General features: G+C 40.3%; 1 protein-coding gene across 7 annotated transcripts in view; it reads left to right on the top strand.

The window, feature by feature from the left end:
• The window catches only part of LOC130196518 (tight junction protein ZO-2-like), a 95,906-nt gene that overhangs the window by 51,752 nt on the left and 23,253 nt on the right, over positions 1 to 20,901 (top strand). For all 7 annotated transcript variants that reach the window (XR_008832262.1, XM_056418747.1, XM_056418748.1 and 4 more), the window contains exons 7-13: positions 537 to 702; positions 8,573 to 8,678; positions 9,283 to 9,404; positions 9,584 to 9,644; positions 9,790 to 9,940; positions 10,093 to 10,201; positions 15,767 to 15,986. Coding sequence is in view for 6 of the 7 variants with exons in the window: in XM_056418747.1 (XP_056274722.1) it covers positions 537 to 702; positions 8,573 to 8,678; positions 9,283 to 9,404; positions 9,584 to 9,644; positions 9,790 to 9,940; positions 10,093 to 10,201; positions 15,767 to 15,986 (935 nt within the window). In the remaining variant the exon portion in view is untranslated. The remainder of the gene's footprint in view (positions 1 to 536; positions 703 to 8,572; positions 8,679 to 9,282; positions 9,405 to 9,583; positions 9,645 to 9,789; positions 9,941 to 10,092; positions 10,202 to 15,766; positions 15,987 to 20,901) is intronic.

Genomic DNA, 20,901 nt, shown 5'->3' with positions numbered 1-20,901 from the left:
AGGCACACGACTGTGGTCCGTGGCTTCGCTATTTTCACGTTCCTGACTATAGAGCTCCCGATAACCAGAGTGTGTTCCTCAGCGGGTGTGTCGCTGAGCAGGGAAAAGCGGTTCGAAACGTGATTAAAAGTTAAAAGCAAAAAACTAAAACTGTGGTGACTTCCTAACTTCTTTACCCCCGCTAATCTATCTCCTTCTCCTCTTAGTTGAACTGCATACGGGCCCACTAACCAATCACAGCGCAGGTTAATCTGTTTAAAAAAATGTTTTAATTATAAAATAGCTATAACTTTGTAATTATGCTTAGGCCTTCAGAGAAGGCCCGCACAGCCCGCCACTGATGTATGTATGTATATATGCATGTATGTATGCATCCTTCCTTTTACAGCTTTTAACAGGAAGGTAAAAGAAGCAAAGTTCCTCAAGGTTTCCAAAGCCGACCAGTTGGCTCCTCAATCCGGTCCTCGCTCCTTTATGCAGCCTCTGACTGTCTGCACTGTGTGTGTGTTTGTGTGGGCGTATGCGCACGTGTGCAGATCAATGGGACGGTGACGGAGAACCTCTCTCTGCACGACGCCGGGAAGCTGATAGAGAAGTCAAGGGGGAAGCTGCAGCTGGTGGTCCTGAGAGACCGCCGCCAGATCCTTGTCCGCATCCCCCCCCTCGCAGACTCAGACTCAGACAACGACCACGACCACGACGGTGAGTCACTGGCACACGCTGGCACAACCAACGGGGGTTAGCGTTACACCACAGGGTGGTTTGGTTCGGGCCACCGTGTCTCTGAGCGGGTTGCATCAGATGGTTCTCATCATGCTTGTACTGTTTCCATGATCCAAGATCCACAGAGTGTTCGAATTGTCCCATAAAGTCCAATCAGATCAGTGTGATCCTTTTATACAAGATGTCATGTTATTTACAATATACACTGGCCGCAGCAATAGATCAGTAGAGCTAGCAAGATCCGCTCCAAGCTGTGGAGGTTGAAGTGTGCCACCGGAATAATAATCCTTTTTTTTTTTTTTTTTCAAAGGGCAATAGGTTGTTTGTCTTTTTAAAGCTAGGGTTGGTAATTGTGGTACTGTAGCAACGCCAAAATGAGTATCCAAAGGGAGAAAATACAAACTCATTTCCAGATGTTGCTTTTAGTTTAGCTTTGCGAACTGTGAACTGTTGGCTGCTAAACCATTAGCAACATTTTCTCGCCATCTCCTGCATATTTTTTCCTTCTGCGTTAGCAATGTGCCGGTGCACAGACTATGGTTAGGCTAGACTCAGCTAAATTAAGAGCATTTTTTCTCTGCAGACACTTGCTAGCTAGCTAATGCGTCCAAGGCCCATTTATGTATTGATAAAATGAAGGCACAAAGGCAAAATAATGAAATGGTAGTATTTTCAACAAAATTATTGCAATACATGTTTGAAACATTTCAATCGATCACAGGAAACGGTAATAACTATTCCACGTGACACACTTGAGCCCCATACATATTGCAGTATAATGAATGGAAGAATTACGAATAATAGTAGAGTGTATATTGGCATTATTATTACAGTTTCTTTCCTTGAGACATTTGGTTACAATCATGTTTACATACACACTTACACTTACACACAAACATCAGGCACTCAAGTGGCTTAAAATACCGTCTGACATTAAGCGTTCTCGGTCCAAACCTCCGGCCCGACTTAGAAAACTGTCACTCTTTGTATTGATTTTGAAAGTGCTCATCTTGACCAGCAGAAGCGATCCCTGTAATCGCTCAAAAGTGCTATCTCTGTCTGTGTTTTCTCTTCCAGATAAATTGTCATACTTTTAGATGAAGGACCACCCAAGACACACAGCATGTGTAACACTGTTGCCTTTCTCTAAGCTGTAAAATGGCTGTGACGCAACCTGACTAAAGTTGTAAAGCCTTCACACCTTTTTGCACTTCTCTTTATACTGCTCTAAATCAAAAAAAAAAAAAAATCTAAATACATTTTAATACATGACTAATTTTCTTGAAATAAATAAACACGTTTTAATCACAATGTACTTTGAATTGTGTGATTCATTAAATGCAGTGGTCGAAGAAGGCAGTCGGCATCCTTCAGATGAATGTGCTGTACTGTCTGAATACGGGTGATGATTTATTTTTGTGAACAGAGTGTTGCATGACAAAGCGTGGCTCGTAAAAGTGGGTAAGATGCTTGACCTTTTCTGGTGATATAACATATTAATGGTTTGTCCTAACAGCGTAGCAACTCGCCGCTCGCCGTCTGTCCAGGCGGCGCATCGGCCGCCTCTCTGTGTTTACTTGCCGCATTTACATTTCACACAGTCATCCTCCGTAACACGCTCTCACGTCCCACTTACATGTTCACCAATAGCCTGGCGGGGCTTGTTATCATCTGCTTGTTTGCAAAACTGCACACGAACAAAGAAAAGGGGTCAAAACGGACATGTGGATTCTTGCATTTTTAATGTTTTCTTGGCAATTTCCCGGAAGGTTTCAAGAAAAATCCATCTGGATCCAACCACAGTATAGGGAGACAAGGAATGACGTTCTGAGAGACTATTCACATTAAACACGGCAGGTATCAAAGTCTTTAAGAACTATTTTTCTGCAGCTGTAGTGGTTCAGTCCAGTTCAAATGTTAATGATTTGGAAATAAAGGTCAGAATAAGGCAAATATGCTTTAATTATAGGAATTATCATTCTTTATTTGTAGAATTCTATGCTTGCTTGTAATTAACAAGTCTACGCAGAGATGCAGTTCTGTCAAATCGCACCTGAGAAAGGTGTTTTAGTAAAACTGATAATTTGTCAGAATGCGTGTCTCAACTCTCTTTCCTAATGTTTCTGGGCAACAGTATCCAAGCCCAGTCCAATACAGCAACCTCTCTGGGTTAAATACTGGTATCTGCAGGCTCCAACAGGATGTGAAGAGAGTGTGTTCAGCTGTTAATGCACCTCTGCCACTCTACACGACACCGACTAACAACTTAAAGCTTTGTCCAAGCTTTCGTTCAGCAGACTGTGAAATGGGCTTAAATCGCTTGGCGTCTAAGCTTTTAAGCCGGAGTCTAAACAATAGTACAACTCTGCTGTTTCTGCTGTGCTCTCCCCATGGATGAATACATAAAACAAGATTACTAGTGCAAAGCTCTGTCAGCAGCTGTATTGATCATAACAAATGCCTTTTTAAGCCTTGATTGCAGTGAAAGTTAGGTGATGTTAGAATTATATATATATATACAGTGCATCCGGAAAGTATTCACAGCGCTTCATTTTTTCCACATTTTGTTATGTTACAGCCTTATTCCAAAATGGATTAAATTCATTATTTTCCTCAACATTCTACACACAAAAACCCATAATGACAAAGTGAAAACTGTTTTTTGTCTGAGGTCCAGAGCGCATTGGAGAATGTTTTCATCGAGGATGTCTCTGTACATTGCTGCATTCATCTTCCCTCAATCCTGACTAGTCTCCCAGTTCTTCCCGCTGAAAAACATCCCCACAGCATGATGCTGCCACCACCATGCTTCACTGTAGGGATGGTATTGGCCAGGTGATTAGGAGTGCCTGGTTTCCTCCAGACATGACGCTTGGCATTCAGGCCAAAGAGTTCAATCTTTGTTTCATCAGACCAGAGAATTTTGTTTCTCATGGTCTGAGAGTACTTCAGGTGCTTTTTTGCAAACTCTAGGCGGGCTGTCATGTGCTCTTTACTGAGGAGTGGCTTCCGTCTGGCCACTCTACCAAACAGGCCTGATTTGTAGAGTGCTGCAGAGATGGTTGTCCTTCTGGAAGGTTCTCCTCTCTTCATAGAACAATGCTGGAGCTCTGTCAGAGTGACCATCGGGTTCCTGGTCACCTCCCTGACTAAGGCCCTTCTCCCCCGATCGCTCAGTCTGGCTGGGCGGCCAACTCTAGGAAGAGTCCTGGTGGTTCCAAACTTCTTCCATTTCCGGATGATGGAGGCCACTGTGCTCATTGGGACTTTCAATGCTGCAGAAATCTTTCTGTACCCTTCGCCAGATCTGTGCCTCAATACAATTCTGTCTCGGAGGTCTATAGATAATTCCTTGAACTTCATGGCTTGGTTTATGCTCTGATATGCACCGTCAACTGTGATACCTTATATAGACAGGTGTGTGCCTTTCTCAATCATGTCCAATCAACTGAATTTAGCACAGGTGGACTCCAATCAAACATCTCAAGGATGATCAGTGGAAACAGGATACACCTGAGCTAAATTTGGAGTGTCATGGCAAAGGCTGTGAATACTTATGTACATGTTATGTTTTCGTTCTTTATTTTTAACAGATTTGCAAAAATTTGCAAAAAACAGTTTTCACTTTGTCATTATGGGTTGTTGTGTGTAGAATGTTGAGGAAAATAATGAATTTAATCCATTTTGGAATAAGGCTGTAACATAACAAAATGTGGAAAAAGTGAAGCTCTGTGAATACTTTCCGGATGCACTGTATATATATATATATATTAGGGCTGGGCACGTTAACGCGTTAATCTTGCGTTAACGCAGCACTTAATTAACGCCGACAATTATTTTATCGCGCATTAACGCATGTTTTTTTGTTTTGTTTTTTGTTTTAATAATTTTTTTTATATATATATATTTTTTTTTAGACAAAAGACAATACATAGACATAACACCTAGAGGACTATAAACAATGCAGATGACAAAACAATGGACATAACATCATAAAGTCAGAGTATTTGTGGGGGAAAAAGAATCTCAACAAATGACGGCAGGTATGAGACGCCCTCAAGACACACATCACACGGAGAATACACGAGTTGTATGAAAAGGAGAGGACTGCAAAGCGACAGCTTCACAACGTGCACCCTGTTGCTCTCACTGGGGACGACTGGACATCGGGTGACCAGACGTCCAGTTTTCCCCGGACATGTCCTGCTTTTGAGCCCTAAAAAATGCGTCCGGCAGGGATTCCAAAAACGTCCGGGATTTTGCTTCGTCGGATATTTGTTTTTCTCTGGGTTTTCATAAACTCGTATTTACCCCTGACAAGTTTTGGAAATGGGAGCTCTGACTGTAGAGAGGACAGTCATTGGTCGACCGATCTCAGGGTTGCCAGATACACGATAATTATCCTCCAAATACAACCATTTTGAGCCTTTGGTACGATACTTCACCATCTCCAATCTGGCAACACGGAGCACCTCGCCGCCTCCACTAGTTCATTGTTGTTTGTGCGGCATGCTATACACTACAACCAGCGTCGCCGCTCCCATAATGCACTACGCGCTGTGCGTAGGGCACAAAGTCCTGAGGGGGCTCCACAAAATAGGCAACTAAAAAATCCTCATAGTTATAATAATTATAATGCCGATATTATTTCAGTCTAGAAATATTAGGCACCTTATAGGCATGTATATCACAAAACAGGCAGAACAAGAGATGTTTAATCTCAGCCCCAGACGAAGTGTCCTCTTTTCACAAACTCAAATCTGGTCACCCTACTGGACATCACTCTGTAACCACAATGACCTCGGAGTGACTGTGCATTATATTGATGAGAAGTGGGCGCTGCATTCACACGCCCTGACTGATGAAAACAGAGGAGACACATGATGCTGAAACGTGCGGGACACTTTACTGAAGTTGCACAGCAGTGGAATGTGTCAGATAAAGTCACCACACTGAGCAGATAGAGCACCAGAGATGATCGCTGCTGCGAGACGACTGCCTTTGATCATGTCCCTGCTTCAGTCTCCAGCGCTCTGTCACAGTGTCTCTGCATAACAGTGCATTTGACAATGTCCTGACAGATTTTATGGCACTTTAGTTCATATGGCAGAACATTTAAAATAAGTGTCAAGTTCTAGGAATTGACAAACTGCACTGAAAGTGTTTTCTGGTGTCTCACTCTAACAGGGACAACACATGTTATGGCACTTTCATTCATATGGCAGAACATTTCAAATAGAAGTGCGCTATACACTACTTTTGAATGAATTATTGGATTTTGCATATACAAATGCGAAATGGGAAATCATGCGATTAATCGCGATTACAAATTTTAATCGTTGCCCAGCCCTAATATATACAAAACATGACAACACGATCCAGACCCAACTGTGGCACTAAAACGCCTCACTCAATAGAATCAGAAAAAAACATATAATAAAAACAACAACACAAATGAACACAACGCTACTGCAGAACACAACAAGCAGCTCACTCACGAACTCCCTTCACTTAAAGTTAAAGTCCATCCTCCTCTCATTGCCAACACACAACTCAATGACGCGGTCGTAGTTTGTCGTAGAGCTTTAAGTCCACTAACAGCTCCTTCTGATGGCCATGGATGCCAGTGATGAAAGTCGAGCCTCCCAACCTGCGTTTCTGGAATAAGTCTTAATCCGTTTCAGGGCTGAACATTGCTTGCTCAAGCTAGCTAGCTGTGGGGTCGGAATTATATATATATGATATTGTTACATTTACCTAACTCTCAGATCAGACTCATTAGATCAGACTCATTAGTCACTTGTTTTGATTGTATTTACCTTATTTTTCTGTTTGATCATTATGTTTATTATTGTCGTCTGATGTTTATGTTTTCGGGAGTAAGGGGAGCCTTTGTGTTTGTGTCCTTTTGGATGTTAAATGGTATTTTTGTTATTATTTATGTTCTTGAATGTTAAACTTCTATTTTTGTGTGCCTGATGACCTCCTTGAAAATGAGATCAAAAGAGTTTCATCCTCTGATAACATTCTGACATAGGGTTGCATATATATATATATATTTATATAATATACAATGGATTTTGCTTTCACTGAAAATAGGAAAGAGGAAAACTGAAATGGAAAGATGCACTCAGTAGAGATCTCCGCCAGTATTGTGTGATTGAATGCATACATCCCACAATTGGCCAACCCCCTAAGTGTGTGTACTGGTGGTGCCGAACGATCGTATGATCCTCCTGGTGGAGATTTGCTGTTTTCTTTATGTCCTTTCATATAGAGCTTTGTGCAATTCCTAGTGGTTTGTTAGATAGTGGCGATTTTAGGTATGGTATCTAATCAGGTCATTTTAAAAGGGGAAATTATTAAGTAGTATTTGTCTAAAAGAGTAAAAAGTAGATATTCAAAAGTAAATTCCACAAATGCCTCGCATCACCACCAAGGACCAACAGTTTGAGAGACAGTGAGGTTTTTCAACTGTCACCAAAAAAACACGACAGCTGATTCTGTGAAGGCCAGGAATACCCAACCGGTCCTGATATGTTGCTGCGGAGTGTTCGATGGACCCACAGATACATGTAACGGCCCATATAGCCATCCTTATGCCCTGCCTCTGGACCCAAGTCTTGATTGGTTCATTGTCCAAACACATTGTCCAAATGTGTTTGTGCTGTGACAAATCGGAACGACGGATGTAGTTTCTGACACATTTGGCCGATAAACGCCACCATCAGGTTTGACACATTAATCCTCATATTTCTCCTTCTCATTCTTCTTGTTTGTCTCTTTAAATCCGCTCTCTTTCTTCCATTTCAATGTTTCATTCTCACCTTATGAACAATGTTACCTGGTTATGCAGAATGTCTCTAACCCTAATCAAACTAATTAACAGTACTAGATTGTCTCCCCCCACTCCCATCTCTCTGAAATTGATTGCTGGTTTATGATAGCTTATTGTTTTCAGAGGGACAGACATATGCCACTTTTTACTTTTGTTATGCGCGATCTTTAATGTAGTTCCCTTGCTTGTCCAGTGGCACCTCAAATGTCCATTTATTTTCTTCTGTATCTGATTTCCTCGGCTTCAGTTAAAGCTTTCATCGTTAGCCTCCCACCCTCAGCTGAGCGGTGTGCCGAGTGCCACGTTCTGATGGATGAAAGCAGCCAGATCAAAGACTCTGCCTCCCATGTTCATTTGAAATAAAAAATAAATTCACGGAATTTAGCCCGACAGCCAGCTCGACGGCCAGCTTGTTGGCTGTTGGACTGTTAAGCTCTGTTATTTCTCACGCTTGGCGCCGTGCCGTCGGGCCAGCCGCAGCAGACGTTTATAGTATACCCTGTAGAGAAAACAAAGTATTACATGCATTATTATCCTGTTGACTATTTGATTTAGCTGCAAAATATAAACTAAAATGTAAATTATTTAAATACAACAACCATTAAACCAATGCTAATCATCACATACATTCAATGCCAAAGCTCATGCTCAAAGTGCACTGATTTGAAAGGAAACCAGTAGGAAAGTCTGAACAATAATGCTGTTCTGATTATTTCTGGACTATGAATTCAATGTGTTGGAGTGATAGCTGCTTTAATCCTGAGAACTGAGCGGTGGCACTCGAGGTTGTTCTCATAATTCTGACTGACATCTCTGTCCTCACTCTGTCCTGGGCGACATTAGCTGGTGTCGGAGCTTCCTGAGGCAACCATCTTCTACTAGTGATGTTGCTGCTGGTGGTGGTGGTGGTGGTCTGGACTATGGGGGATTTCAATTGAAAGAGTCTGTGTGTCTAACTGAAATCTCTGTCTGTCTTGTCTGTCTTGTCTGTCTGTCTTGTCTGTCCGTCAGACATATCAGAGCTGGAGTCATACCATTCCTATTCTCCCCCAGAGGAGAGGAGGTCCCGCCAGTCTGACCTGTCCTCCCACTCCTCCAACGAACGAGACAACCCCAGGTAGGAGGGGTGGAAAGCTTGGATGCTTGAGTTTAAATCAAGAAAAGTACCAAACCTGAAACAACCGTCTGCCAATTGAGTGATGTAGACTTGTGAACTAACTGACTGAATATAGACACGACTGACTTCCCCTTAAAGACATTTAAAAAACACTGATGAGCACTATTTGAAGTTTTCTAAAAGAGTGCTGCAGGGACAATGTATTTTTGGAGACCCACTCCGGAAATTAGCACTGCAACCAAAAGTGTATTTACTGACTTATTTTATGTTGTAAAACAAAACATAAAACATCTATTGTGCTAACCACAGACCTTATTACAGGCTGCGAACCAAAAACTCTTTCACTTCAAGACAAAAGAACCAGTGCAAAAATGCTGACTCATTTCTTGGGTTTTAGGGCTCATTGCTGCAGCACTCTGAGGTGTCCCGTTTCATTTAGTTGTTTTCTTAAAATGTATGTGAGTTCTTACCGTAATCTTGTCCATCTCCTACAGTACACACACTTTTTCAGCATATTCGTTGAGGCTTTATTTCTTTGCTCTTACACCTTTTAAAGCCTCTCATCCTGTCTGTCTGTCTGTTGTGTGTGTGTGTGTGTGTGTAGCAGGGAGAAACCCATGAGGACAACCAAGATGTCAGCCATGGCCTCCCCTTTCAAAGTACCTGAAGACCCCCAGGCCTCAGCTGAACGGAGCAAAGAAACACCGCACATTAAGGAGCCTCCAGGTTGTGACACAATTGTTTGGCCACTTGTGGGCAGTAGACACGAGCTGGAACACGACATGTGACATATTGTCATCTTAGAAATATTGATATAAAAATATGTATATATGAACACATTTAATTGTACTGAGATGTTGTTAGCTGTTGTAAACATGGAAGATACTAACCACACTCATCTACAGCTACTCTAGCCACGCCCAAGATTCTCCTCCGACCAAGTCCAGAAGACGAGAAACTATATGGGTGAGTTCTTCTTGTTTTTTGTGTTGTTTTCTTCCCTCTTCAATTATATGTGATTTTTAATTAAGTAAAAATGTATAATTGTATAAATACATTATTTATACAATAAATAAATGTAACAGCAGCGTGCGTGGCTTCCCTCCTGCAGGCCGAAGACGGTGATGGTGAATTTCCAGAAGGGGGACAGTGTCGGGTTGAGGCTGGCGGGGGGAAATGATGCCGGCATCTTCATCGCTAGTGTTCAGGAGGGCAGTCCTGCCGAGGAGGAGGGCCTGCGCATTGGGGATCAAATCCTCAAGGTAACCACAGAGGACTTATTTCCATTTCAGAAGGGGCAAGAAGCTCAGAAGAAGCTGTTGTTCAGATCACTCTGTGGACAGAAAATTCTGAAAGTTATTATTTGATTAGCAAATGGTCTTTTTATCATTGTTCTTTTCTTCATGTCTTGAAGGTGAATAATGTGGACTTTCAAGGTATAGTGAGAGAGGAAGCAGTGCTCTTCCTGTTGGAGATCCCTAAAGGAGAAGTGATCACCATCCTGGCACAAAGCAAACCGGATGGTAAAATATTCCCTCCACAGATGCGTGGCCGCTGTTCCATTTGTGACATGAATAGAATATATATATAGTCCATAGGGCAGATTGTCTTTAATGAGCACATTCGTACTCCTCGGGAGATGCACCCTCCTTATTCTCAGACCCCCCAGAAACTTTCTTGTTGTCCCTCTTCGGACTGAAATATCCATATCACTTTACAGATATCATAATTTAGTGGATTGTCTATAAAGTTTACTGAGCATATTAATGCTTCCAATTATTGACATTAAGTAGTAACTCTGGCATCGTTGTGATTCTGTTTATTGCAATTACATCAGTTTATTTTGGGATCAGGCCTCTTTAGTCAACCAGATGGATTCAGAAGACATGGGACGTGTTTCACCCTCAGGACGAACTTTTAACTCATCCACCTGTCGATTAGAATGTACTTTCACAATGAAGACACACACTGTAGTTTATTTTGACCTAATCTCACGTAAAACCATCCTGCTGTGGGGGGAAAAAACTCTCTTGAGCATCAAACGTGGATTAATCCGCCGCTGGAAATAGTCCCCAACAATGTCATCATTACCTCCTGTTTGAGTACCATGAGTTAACAATGGAAGGTATCATTCTAAGCAATTTTAAGTGACTCAGTTGTAGGCTTGTCAGCGACTTGTGGAGTTTCCCAGAACACAGTGTACCTTCCCACAATGCACTGCCAGCTATCAAACTCCACTCTATGTTTCCATTGAATGATGGAGATACCAGCTTGGTCCCTCAAGGCTTTTAGACCAGATCAGGCTAGTTTTGGTTCAGCCAACCGTGACACAGATGGGCACACGCCTCCAACTGTGTTATGCAATCAGCACATTGGCCCCTTGAGCATGTGGCTCTGGAAAAAAAGGGGGCTTTTTATTATTGGAAAAATCTATTTATGAAGCAAAAACACATTGCACAGTGAAGCAGACGCTTTACTGTCCAGCACTGTTGAGAGGACAGTTAAGGTCATCGGAGAGAGTTGGCAGGTCTTTACAAAATAAATAAAATGGTCGTGGATGAGGTTCCATTTGTACTAGTACAGTAAAATGGATGCGCAATTGTTCTGTTTCTTTATAAGTTCATACGCAACTTGGTTATAATGTAGTGTCAGATTAAAAGGGGTGGCACCACACAAACGCCTTGATATGTAGCGCAAGTTAAGTGTATTTGAGATATTTATGATAATGTGATATGAGTTTGGTGCATAAACTTCTTTAAACATCTCGATCAAGCATTATAGGCTGCATCGCAGACATTTCTGATACTGGTATCGGAACAGCCCTACTTTTTTAGGACGGACATCCCAAAGTGCTTCAGATAGAATATCTGTGGTAACTGAAAAGAAAAGGGGCGAGAGTTTTAAGCATGATGTGAGAAACGGCAAATAAGTCCTGAAAAGAGGATCCGAGAGTAGTTTTTTGTATCTGATTTTTCAATGTTCTGGGGCCGGTATTTCAAAATGATCCACCAGGATTAATCCTCCTGGATTGGATTAAATCCTGATCAGATCCCAAAAACGGGTATTTCAAAGCAAATCTGATCCTGAATATTCAGATTCGGATTTGGTAATCCAATCCTGATTTTATCCGGATTAATAACTGCTGTTGAGTATTTCAAAACTTTGGTGGGAAATCTGGATCAGTTTGATCCTAAAAATCAGGATTATCCTGATCCCACCTCAGAGGTGGATTTGAGGGAGATTACATGAAAAGGTTGGACCAGCCGAAGTGTAACTGCTCCCAAAATTTGATACACATATAGCTAGACTGCTGTTTGATCAATGTTTATTTTCTTTGTACATTCCTTTCTTTTTCAGAAAACACAGTGAAAAATTGAAGTAAAAAAAAAAATACAACGTATTCGTTGAAAATCAGTCAAATGTATTTATTAACATGCATTCAGCACACACACTTAATGTTCATAGCCAAAGCTTAAACGGTTATGGCATTTGGAGCAGCTCTGTGTTAACTGTCTGTCTTCTCTTTCCACAAACATCTATAAAGAAAACGCATATTAAGGTTTTATATCTTTTGTTGACAACTGTTTCCTAAAAATGCAACTTAATTGAGTTTATTTTGTGTAGCCATTATCACAAATTACACATTTGCCTCAGAGGGCTTTACAAACTGCACACATAGACTTCCCTGTCCGAGGACCTCACATCGGAGGTATGTACAACACAATCTAAAATCTACTCACAATGCATTGCGAGTAAATGCATTAAAATGTGGACCGCGACATACAGACACTAGCCTCTTTACTAGCTTGTTAGCTCCTTAACACAGAAGTCAATGGAGCAGCGTTAGCTCGCGTTAGCGCAAACTCGGCTTTATTTGACTTCGCCGAGCTATTCTTTCAACTTTGTGCGGATTTACGTAATTTGTTAACTCAATATAGTGATTGCCTTTCATCTCGTTTCAGGACGCATCAACACTGACCAATATTATACTTAGATTTAGAGACAACAGTAGTGCCAGCTTCTCCTTTTTTCCGTAAAATGTTCGCTCCGTTTCCGGTTTCCTGTCTGATTCAGGGGGCGGGGACGGATTTGGAAATCCCAATCTACCAGTATCAGGATCACTCTGATCCAATCCCGCAACATTTTGAAATACCGGGATGGATCAGTTTGATTAGTGGCTGAGGAAAGGGGGATTTGGTTATCCGGATCATTCTGATCTGGATTACAAATTTTGAAATACCAGCCCCTGAGGTTTAAATTGGATAATTTTACAATTAAATATCATCTGCAGCCGTGATAAGATATACCTTTTAAAAGTATGTCAAACTATTCTTTTTTTCAATTTTCAATTTTTTGTTTGAAGATTAATTGTTTCAAAGGACCTGCTAATGGAATTACAATAGAAATGCTCTGCTGGACTTCTTTTTTGATTTATTGGTGTTTCAATAAATACCGTTGGCCAAAATATCTTTTTGTCAATCATTAAAATGTTCAGAATGCCACAGCAACACTTCACAGTGTTCCCCCTAAAACTGCACAGGAAAAAGATTCTGTGTTTGTGTTTTTAGCCGGGCTGGAGCAGAGAATATTCAGCTGGAACAGATCAGTGATGCTGTTAGTCCTTATGTAATAAACGACCCCGCTGCGTTTCATGTACTGCACCACACTACTTAAAAAATAAACCGCCTTTTAAATGCCACCATTGCTTGTCAGCAACAGGGTCATGTGACAGCTCAGGAGGCAAAATTTGAGTTGATCTGATTCATTTGGCACGCAATGCACCAAAACCAAAAATTCCCGCGCTGACATTTCATCTAGAATGATAAGTAGCATAAAGGGAGAACATCTTTAACACACCAGCCATCATGCTTCAATGAGTACGTCTAATTCATGCCGACGTGAGGTCCAATTAAATGTTTGGAAAAAGAAACTGAAAATATACAGGACTGTCTCAGAAAATTAGAATATTGTGATAAAGTTCTTTATTTTCTGTAATGCAATTAAAAAAACAAAAATGTCATGCATTCTGGATTCATTACAAATCAACTGAAATATTGCAAGCCTTTTATTCTTTTAATATTGCTGATTATGGCTTACAGCTTAAGAAAACTCTAAAATCCTATCTCATAAAATTTTAATATTTCCTCAGACCAAGTTAAAAAAAAGATTTATAACAGCTGAGTGTTTGTCAAGGCTCAGGAAACCCTTGCAGGTGTTTGAGTTAATTAGACAATTCAAGTGATTTGTTTAATACCCTACTAGTATACTTTTTCATGATATTCTAATATTTAGAGATAGGATATTTGAGTTTTCTTAAGCTGTAAGCCATAATCAGCAATATTAAAAGAATAAAAGGCTTGCAATATTTCAGTTGATTTGTAATGAATCCAGAATGCATGCCATTTTTGTTTTTTTAATTGCATTACAGAAAATAAAGAACTTCATCACAATATTCTAATTTTCTGAGACAGTCCTGTATATATATATATATATAATATATATTTTGTATTGTTAATTCTGTGAACGTAATTTGATGTTACGTTATTGGGTTAACACACACACACAGTTTATTCGCCAGGCCAAATCAGACAAACCAGGGGAAACGCAGCATAATGTATTTAAAACTGGGAGGTGTACTCAAACGAGAAGGTCATGCTGGGAAAAACCTTTGTTTGATGTTTTTTATCAGTATGAGATATATTCGACTGAATACATTCTTCAGCTGAGTGTACAGTGTGTGTGTGTGCAGCCAGGCAGCAGTGGATCATTGTCAGTGTGACTGTTGCCTCTGTTGGTCCTTTTGGGTCAGTGCTTTGTCGGACTACGCGCATCACATCAGGGAGCCTGGAGCTGGTCATGTAGTTTATTTCCATGCAACAGTCAGAAAAGTGTGTGCATTTCGTTTTGATTGTGCAAATGAGACTGAAAATGTGTGCGCGAAGGTTCACCTTTGACCTTTGCAGAACAGCGTGTTCTGCACAAAGTAGTCGAAGCTCAGAGCGTCCACGTGCTAGCTCATTTTAGACTAAGGCTTTAATATCCAATAATGTGTGAACTATGCAGAGAATAAGATTTAATGTTCACAAAGCATCTTTATTATTATCATCACAACATATTAAATATTAATCCATATGAAAGTCTGTCACGAAGCCTATGCTCTGGAATTTTTTGCATTTTAGGGACACGGCCTTTTTTGACGTCACAAAGGCCTGATGCCATCAAATGAATCATTGATTTTAAGTACTTCAGGGTTAATTTATCACTGAAATAAATCGATACTGCAGCCTGTAGGTCTGTGTGCCATTTCCTCGACCACCAAAGGAGACGTAAAAAATAGAATAGGGCCGTACTTTTTTTAGCAGAGCGAAGAGGAATGCTTCTAAAAATACGCTGTTTGAATCGCAGGCTTCTAGAGCGATCGATCAGCTTGGCGTCGCAGCTGAAATGCATGGTGAAATGTATTTACAATATCAGACTTTCAATTTTCCATTGAAGCTACGATGAGGAACTTTCGTATCTTGTGGATTTTGGTGGTCCCTGTGGACAAAGGTGGTCGTGCTTTAGAAGTTAAGTTAACTACATATAGAAAGAAACAATCTTCTCGCTGATTGTATTGTTTACTTATGGAGACATCAGTATTATAATGACGCCGTCTCATAAGTGTATTCCAATATGGTGTCTCTTTACCTTTTTTAATCTGTTGTGCTGCCCCTCTGTGTAATTAATACAATCAATATATATCCAAATTCATCACACGGGTATAATGCTAAAAAAATGTCCATTCATGAAGTTTAAGCAGGTCATCCTAAAAGGGGGATGAGTAATTAAAGGCTCGTTTATTACCTTAAATAGTTAAATTGTGCCGATTGATGTTCTATTCCCACAGCTGCTTCAGGTGGCCAGCAGCATCATACCTCACTTGAACTCAGAGGATGTTTGAAAACCTCAAGTTGTTTCTAACCGAGTCTAGTGGTCCTCACTTTGAGCATCATTCTTTACACTTTAGTCATTTGTTGCTACCTCCTGTCCTCTGCTCTTACATCTAGCTCCCTTTAATGCCCCCTTCTCTTTCTTTTTGGTTTGTCTAGTCTACAATGACATTTTGGTGTCTGGGCGCGGAGACTCCTTCTTCATTCGGACCCACTTTGAGTATGAGAAAGAGACTCCTCAGAGCCTGGCCTTCAGCCGGGGGGACATCTTCAAGGTGGTGGACACCCTCTACGACGGAAAGCTCGGCAACTGGCTGGCGATCCGCGTTGGCAAAGACAAGCAGCTGCTGGAGAAGGGCATCATCCCCAACAAGAGCAGGTAGGCCCGTCAGTCGAGGAAACAAAAACCCTCAGTATGCTTCAAAGAACATGCTTGTGTCCTCATCTAACTTCCTCTGATACCACCTTGGCCTACTATGTCCGATGCCGCCTGCACATCTGGACTAAACTAACTTGCTAAATCACGTTCTTACACCGGTGGCTCAGCCTTGGTGCTAAAATGTCTTGGAAACTTACTGGAGGTCGGGGATGCCACCGATCATCTGATTTGCTGTGGAGACGGACCTTCAGTAAGCGGAGCTGAAGAAACTCACCTTCAGCCAGAAAAAAACACAACGCCAGGGGTCACACAGGGGTCACTTGCAGCTCTGGCATGGGGTCGTGGCGGTCCGGGATCAAACCCCTGACACTGGCCGAATTCAAGCTAACAGCTAACCGCTAACTGGGAAAATCCAAATATTTTCTCAATTCGGCCCCTTAGGATTAAATCAAACCAAAAAACATACACAGATCCAGAATCTTCAGCGTAATTGACAAGCTGTGTGGTCAGCTCTACTTCTTCGTGTTCTCAGGTTGAATTGAGGACTATATGTATGCATTTACACACAAGAAGCGGATTATACTGTGAACAGTGTCCTCTGAATCTCTCATTAACATGCCTTATTTTAATAGCACAAAATGAGGAAGAGTGATGCACACTACTGCTGCACTGTAGTATCATTACTCCAACTGTCCCGGGGGGCTGCTATAATTACAGGTCCGGAGCCCAGAGGCTGAGTATATTACTGGCATGGCATGAGACGACACATATCCCAGTGGTATGCTTCCGTCTGAGTCTTGTGTGTTTTTAATTACAGCACACATTTTACTCGGGAGAATGAGTGTGTAGTTTAAAACGCTCAGAATGTGTTCATTTATGAGCAAATTAAGTAGAGTTTATGGCTTGAACATTTGAACAAAGCACATGGCACAAAGTTGTCCACAATCAAAAACATAAACTTCAGCCACATATACATCCATCCATTATCTGTAATTCAATTCAGTTTATTTTGTACAGCCCAATATCACAAATTACAAATTTGACTCAGAGGACTTTACAATCTCGACACATACGACATCCCTGTCCCAGGACCTCACATCGGATCAGGAAAAACTCCCAAAAAATAGAAAAAAACATTCACTGGGAAAAAGGGAAGAAACCTTCAGGAGAGCAACAGAGGAGGATCCCTCTCCAGGATGGACAGAAACAAAAGATGTAATGTGTTCAGGAGGAATCATTACAAAAGAGTGGGTATCCTTCCTAGAAATAAATGATTCCCCAGAGTCATTACCGACCCTTCTATAGGAAACAGGGAAAGCAGTTTAAGAGGAATAATCATTTAATTTTCCGTCAACAAAAAAAAGAAAGAAAAAAAAGAAGAAGCTGAAATGGAACAACAAATTAACCAACTTGAAATCATTAATGCAAGCAACCCAACATTGGAAACCCAAAACGAATTGAGAAAATATAAAATTACAAATAAATGAAATAATAAATAACTAGAATGGGCACTCGGTAGAGCGCATACCTAAGCATATCACAAGATTGGGCATTGAATTATGAACATTTTGGCATTAGTTGCATGCCAATTGGATACAAATTGACCAAGATTTTGACCTTTTCATGACCTTGACCTTTGACCCGATCGATCCCAAAATCTAATCAAATGGTCCCCGGATAATAACCAATCATCCCACCAAATTTCATGCGATTCGGTTTAATACTTTTTTAGTTATGCGAGTAACACGCATACAAATAAATAAATAAATACACGGCGATCAAAACATAACCTTCCGCATTTTCAATGCGAAGGTAATAAAACTCAATTCCTAATACACAGACTTAGACAAGAACATTTTCACCTGAGCAATACATCTGGTAAATATTTGGTAAGTGAAATTAAAGAAATATGGAAAAAACAACAATCACAATCATTAAAGACTCAACAGGGAAACTCACAAATTCACCTGAGGAAATCAATAAAATATTCAGAAGTTTTTATGCTAATCTTTATTCATCTGAAAAGGACCCACACCCAGAAGACATTCATTCATTTCTTAACAGCATTGTGTTACCACAGATTAACAAAGAACAAACAAACACACTTGACTCACCATTAACACAGGATGAACTTTTTACTGCACTCAATCTTATGCCCAATAACAAAGCACCCGGACCTGACGGCTACTCTGCAGAGTTCTATAGACACTTTTGGTTCATCATAGCTCCACTTTTTAACAAGATGATAACAGAAATAAAACTACATTCGCAATTCTCAGCTAGCATGAATACAGCCTGTATATCACTCCTCCTCAAACCAAACAAAGATCCTACTCTTCCATTAAGCTACCGTCCCATTTCACTCCACAATGTAGACATTAAAATTATCAAAAAGGCACTAGGTCACAGATTAGAAAAAGTCACTCCATTTATAATTCATCCAGATCAATCCGGCTTTATCAAAGGTAGACACTCATACACTAACACACGCAGACTGTTTAATTTAATCAATTACTCATCATTACAACAAGCCCGAACCATCATCGCCTCCTTAGACGCAGAAAAAGCATTTGATAAAGTAAATTGGATATTTCTCATAAACGCTTTAAAACGATTTGGTTTTGGGGAATCATTTATCAACTGGGTTCAAATTCTGTACACTGCACCTACAGCCACGGTCATCACCAATGGACACACCTCTCACAGCTTCACACTGCACAGGGGGACTAGGCAAGGATGCCCACTCTCTCCCTCACTTTTCACCATTTTCTTTGAACCGTTAGCTGCTGCCATTCGTCAGAATACCATCATAAAAGGAATCCAAACACTCAATACCCATCACAAAATCAGTCTCTATGCCAATGATATATTGCTCTTCCTCCAAAACCCATATTCATCATTTCAGGAAACTATTAAAATTATTGAAACATTCTCCAAAATCTCTGACTACTCAATTAACTGGAACAAATCATCCATCCTTCCATTAGATAGTAACAGTTGGGATAGGGGCAGGCCACTTATTTAAGAATACATATTTCCTCCAGGCTGTCAAAGCTGTTCACACTCAACTTCACTCCACTACTTAAAAAAATAACTGACGACCTCCTCCGCTGGAAGAAACTACCACTTTCACTCATGGGAAGAATAGCAACAATTAAAATGACAATTCCTCCTAAAATAAATTACTTATTTACAATGACCCACCCACTCCTGGTTCAAATCTCTTGACTCAATCATCACTAAATTCTACTGGAAAAATAAGACACCAAGAATTAAACTGGCCACTTTACAACAACAAAAAAGGAGGACTTCAAGCTCCAAATTTTTCTCACTACTCACTAGGAAACCAACTTCAATACAATCTTAAATGGATCCACCCCAATCACTCGGACAACACATGGTTAGACATAGAACAGACAGTTTGTAAGGACATTCAGATTTCAGACCTACCAATTCTCAGCCAATCAATCAAACGCCATTCGTGTTTCAAAATGGTAACAATCGCAGAAACTCTTACAGCCTGGTGGAAATTCGACAAAATCACTAATATCACTTTTGAACCCTCAAATGTCACCCCTATATGGAACAATCCTGATATTCTAAGCAGTAATAAACCTTTAAATCTCCACATTTGGCATCACTCATTTGAAACACATCTTTAATAACAATACCCTGGTTTCATTCTCCCATTTGGTTCAGAAGAATGGCATTGGGAAAAATCACTTTCTGGAATATCTACAATTTAAATCATCCCTTCAAAAACAACATTCAATATTAAGGCCACTCATTTGGAATTTCCTCCCTCAACCTCACAGTTGATTAATATCACCTCCTCAAATAAATTAATCTAAAAAATATAAATTAAATAAATAAATAAAATAAATATACACTTTTATTAATCCCCAAGGGGAAATTAGTTCTCTGCATTTAACCCATCCTTAGTTATTAAGGAGCAGTGGGCTGCGGTGAAGCGCCCGGGAAGCAACTGGGGGTTCAGTGCCTTGCTCAAGGACACTTCGACTTGCAGCTAATGGGGAGAGCGGGGATCGAACCCACGACCTTGCGGTTGAAGGACGGCCCTCTTACCCCACTGAGCTACAGCCGCCCCAGCATAATATCACACTCCATAATATCCATACCAATAATAAAATGGGAATTTCCTGATGCCGACTTCTGGACCAAAATCTGTACTAATATCTATTTCATGACCAAAAATACAAATCTACAATTAATACAATATAAAATACTACACATAATTCACTACACTGGGCACAAAATGTTTTAAATGGGTTTCACGACAGACATCTGTCCACATTGCACGCAATATAGTCAAGATAGTTACATTCACGAAAACATGGAAACAAATAACTGAGTCACTGTCTGTTTTCCTGGGCTGCCTCATCCCATTATCCCCATCACTCTGTTTACTGGGAGACATCTCATCAATAAACCTGAAAAAAACAAACTGCAAAATAGTTCTCGTGGTTCTAACTATCGCCAAGAAAACAATACTCATGAACTGGAAATCAAGGAATAACCCACATATCACACATTGGAAAAATGTAATGTCAGAATATATTTCAATGGAAAAACTCACCTCATCTATCATTTACAACACAACAGAACACCACGACATCTGGTCATCATTCACTATATTTTTACAAACATAACATCACTCATCTTATTGATTAGTTAATTCATTTTATTTATTTTGTATTTCCCCTTGCCTGGAAACCAATTCAATTCCATTTACATGCATACGCTCATACATCTGCCATCATCAATGTATTTTGTTTCTTTAAATAAATAAATAAAAAAGCGTAAAAATAAGCTCACACACGCATGCACATGTACACATGCATTTTCATTTCTTTATTTTTATTTCTGTTTTTCTTTTTCTCAATACTCTGACTTT

Source organism: Pseudoliparis swirei, chromosome 7 (genome assembly GCF_029220125.1).
Source record: "Pseudoliparis swirei isolate HS2019 ecotype Mariana Trench chromosome 7, NWPU_hadal_v1, whole genome shotgun sequence".
Lineage (NCBI taxonomy): Eukaryota > Metazoa > Chordata > Actinopteri > Perciformes > Liparidae > Pseudoliparis > Pseudoliparis swirei.
This window is presented reverse-complemented; position numbering and strand designations above follow the sequence as displayed.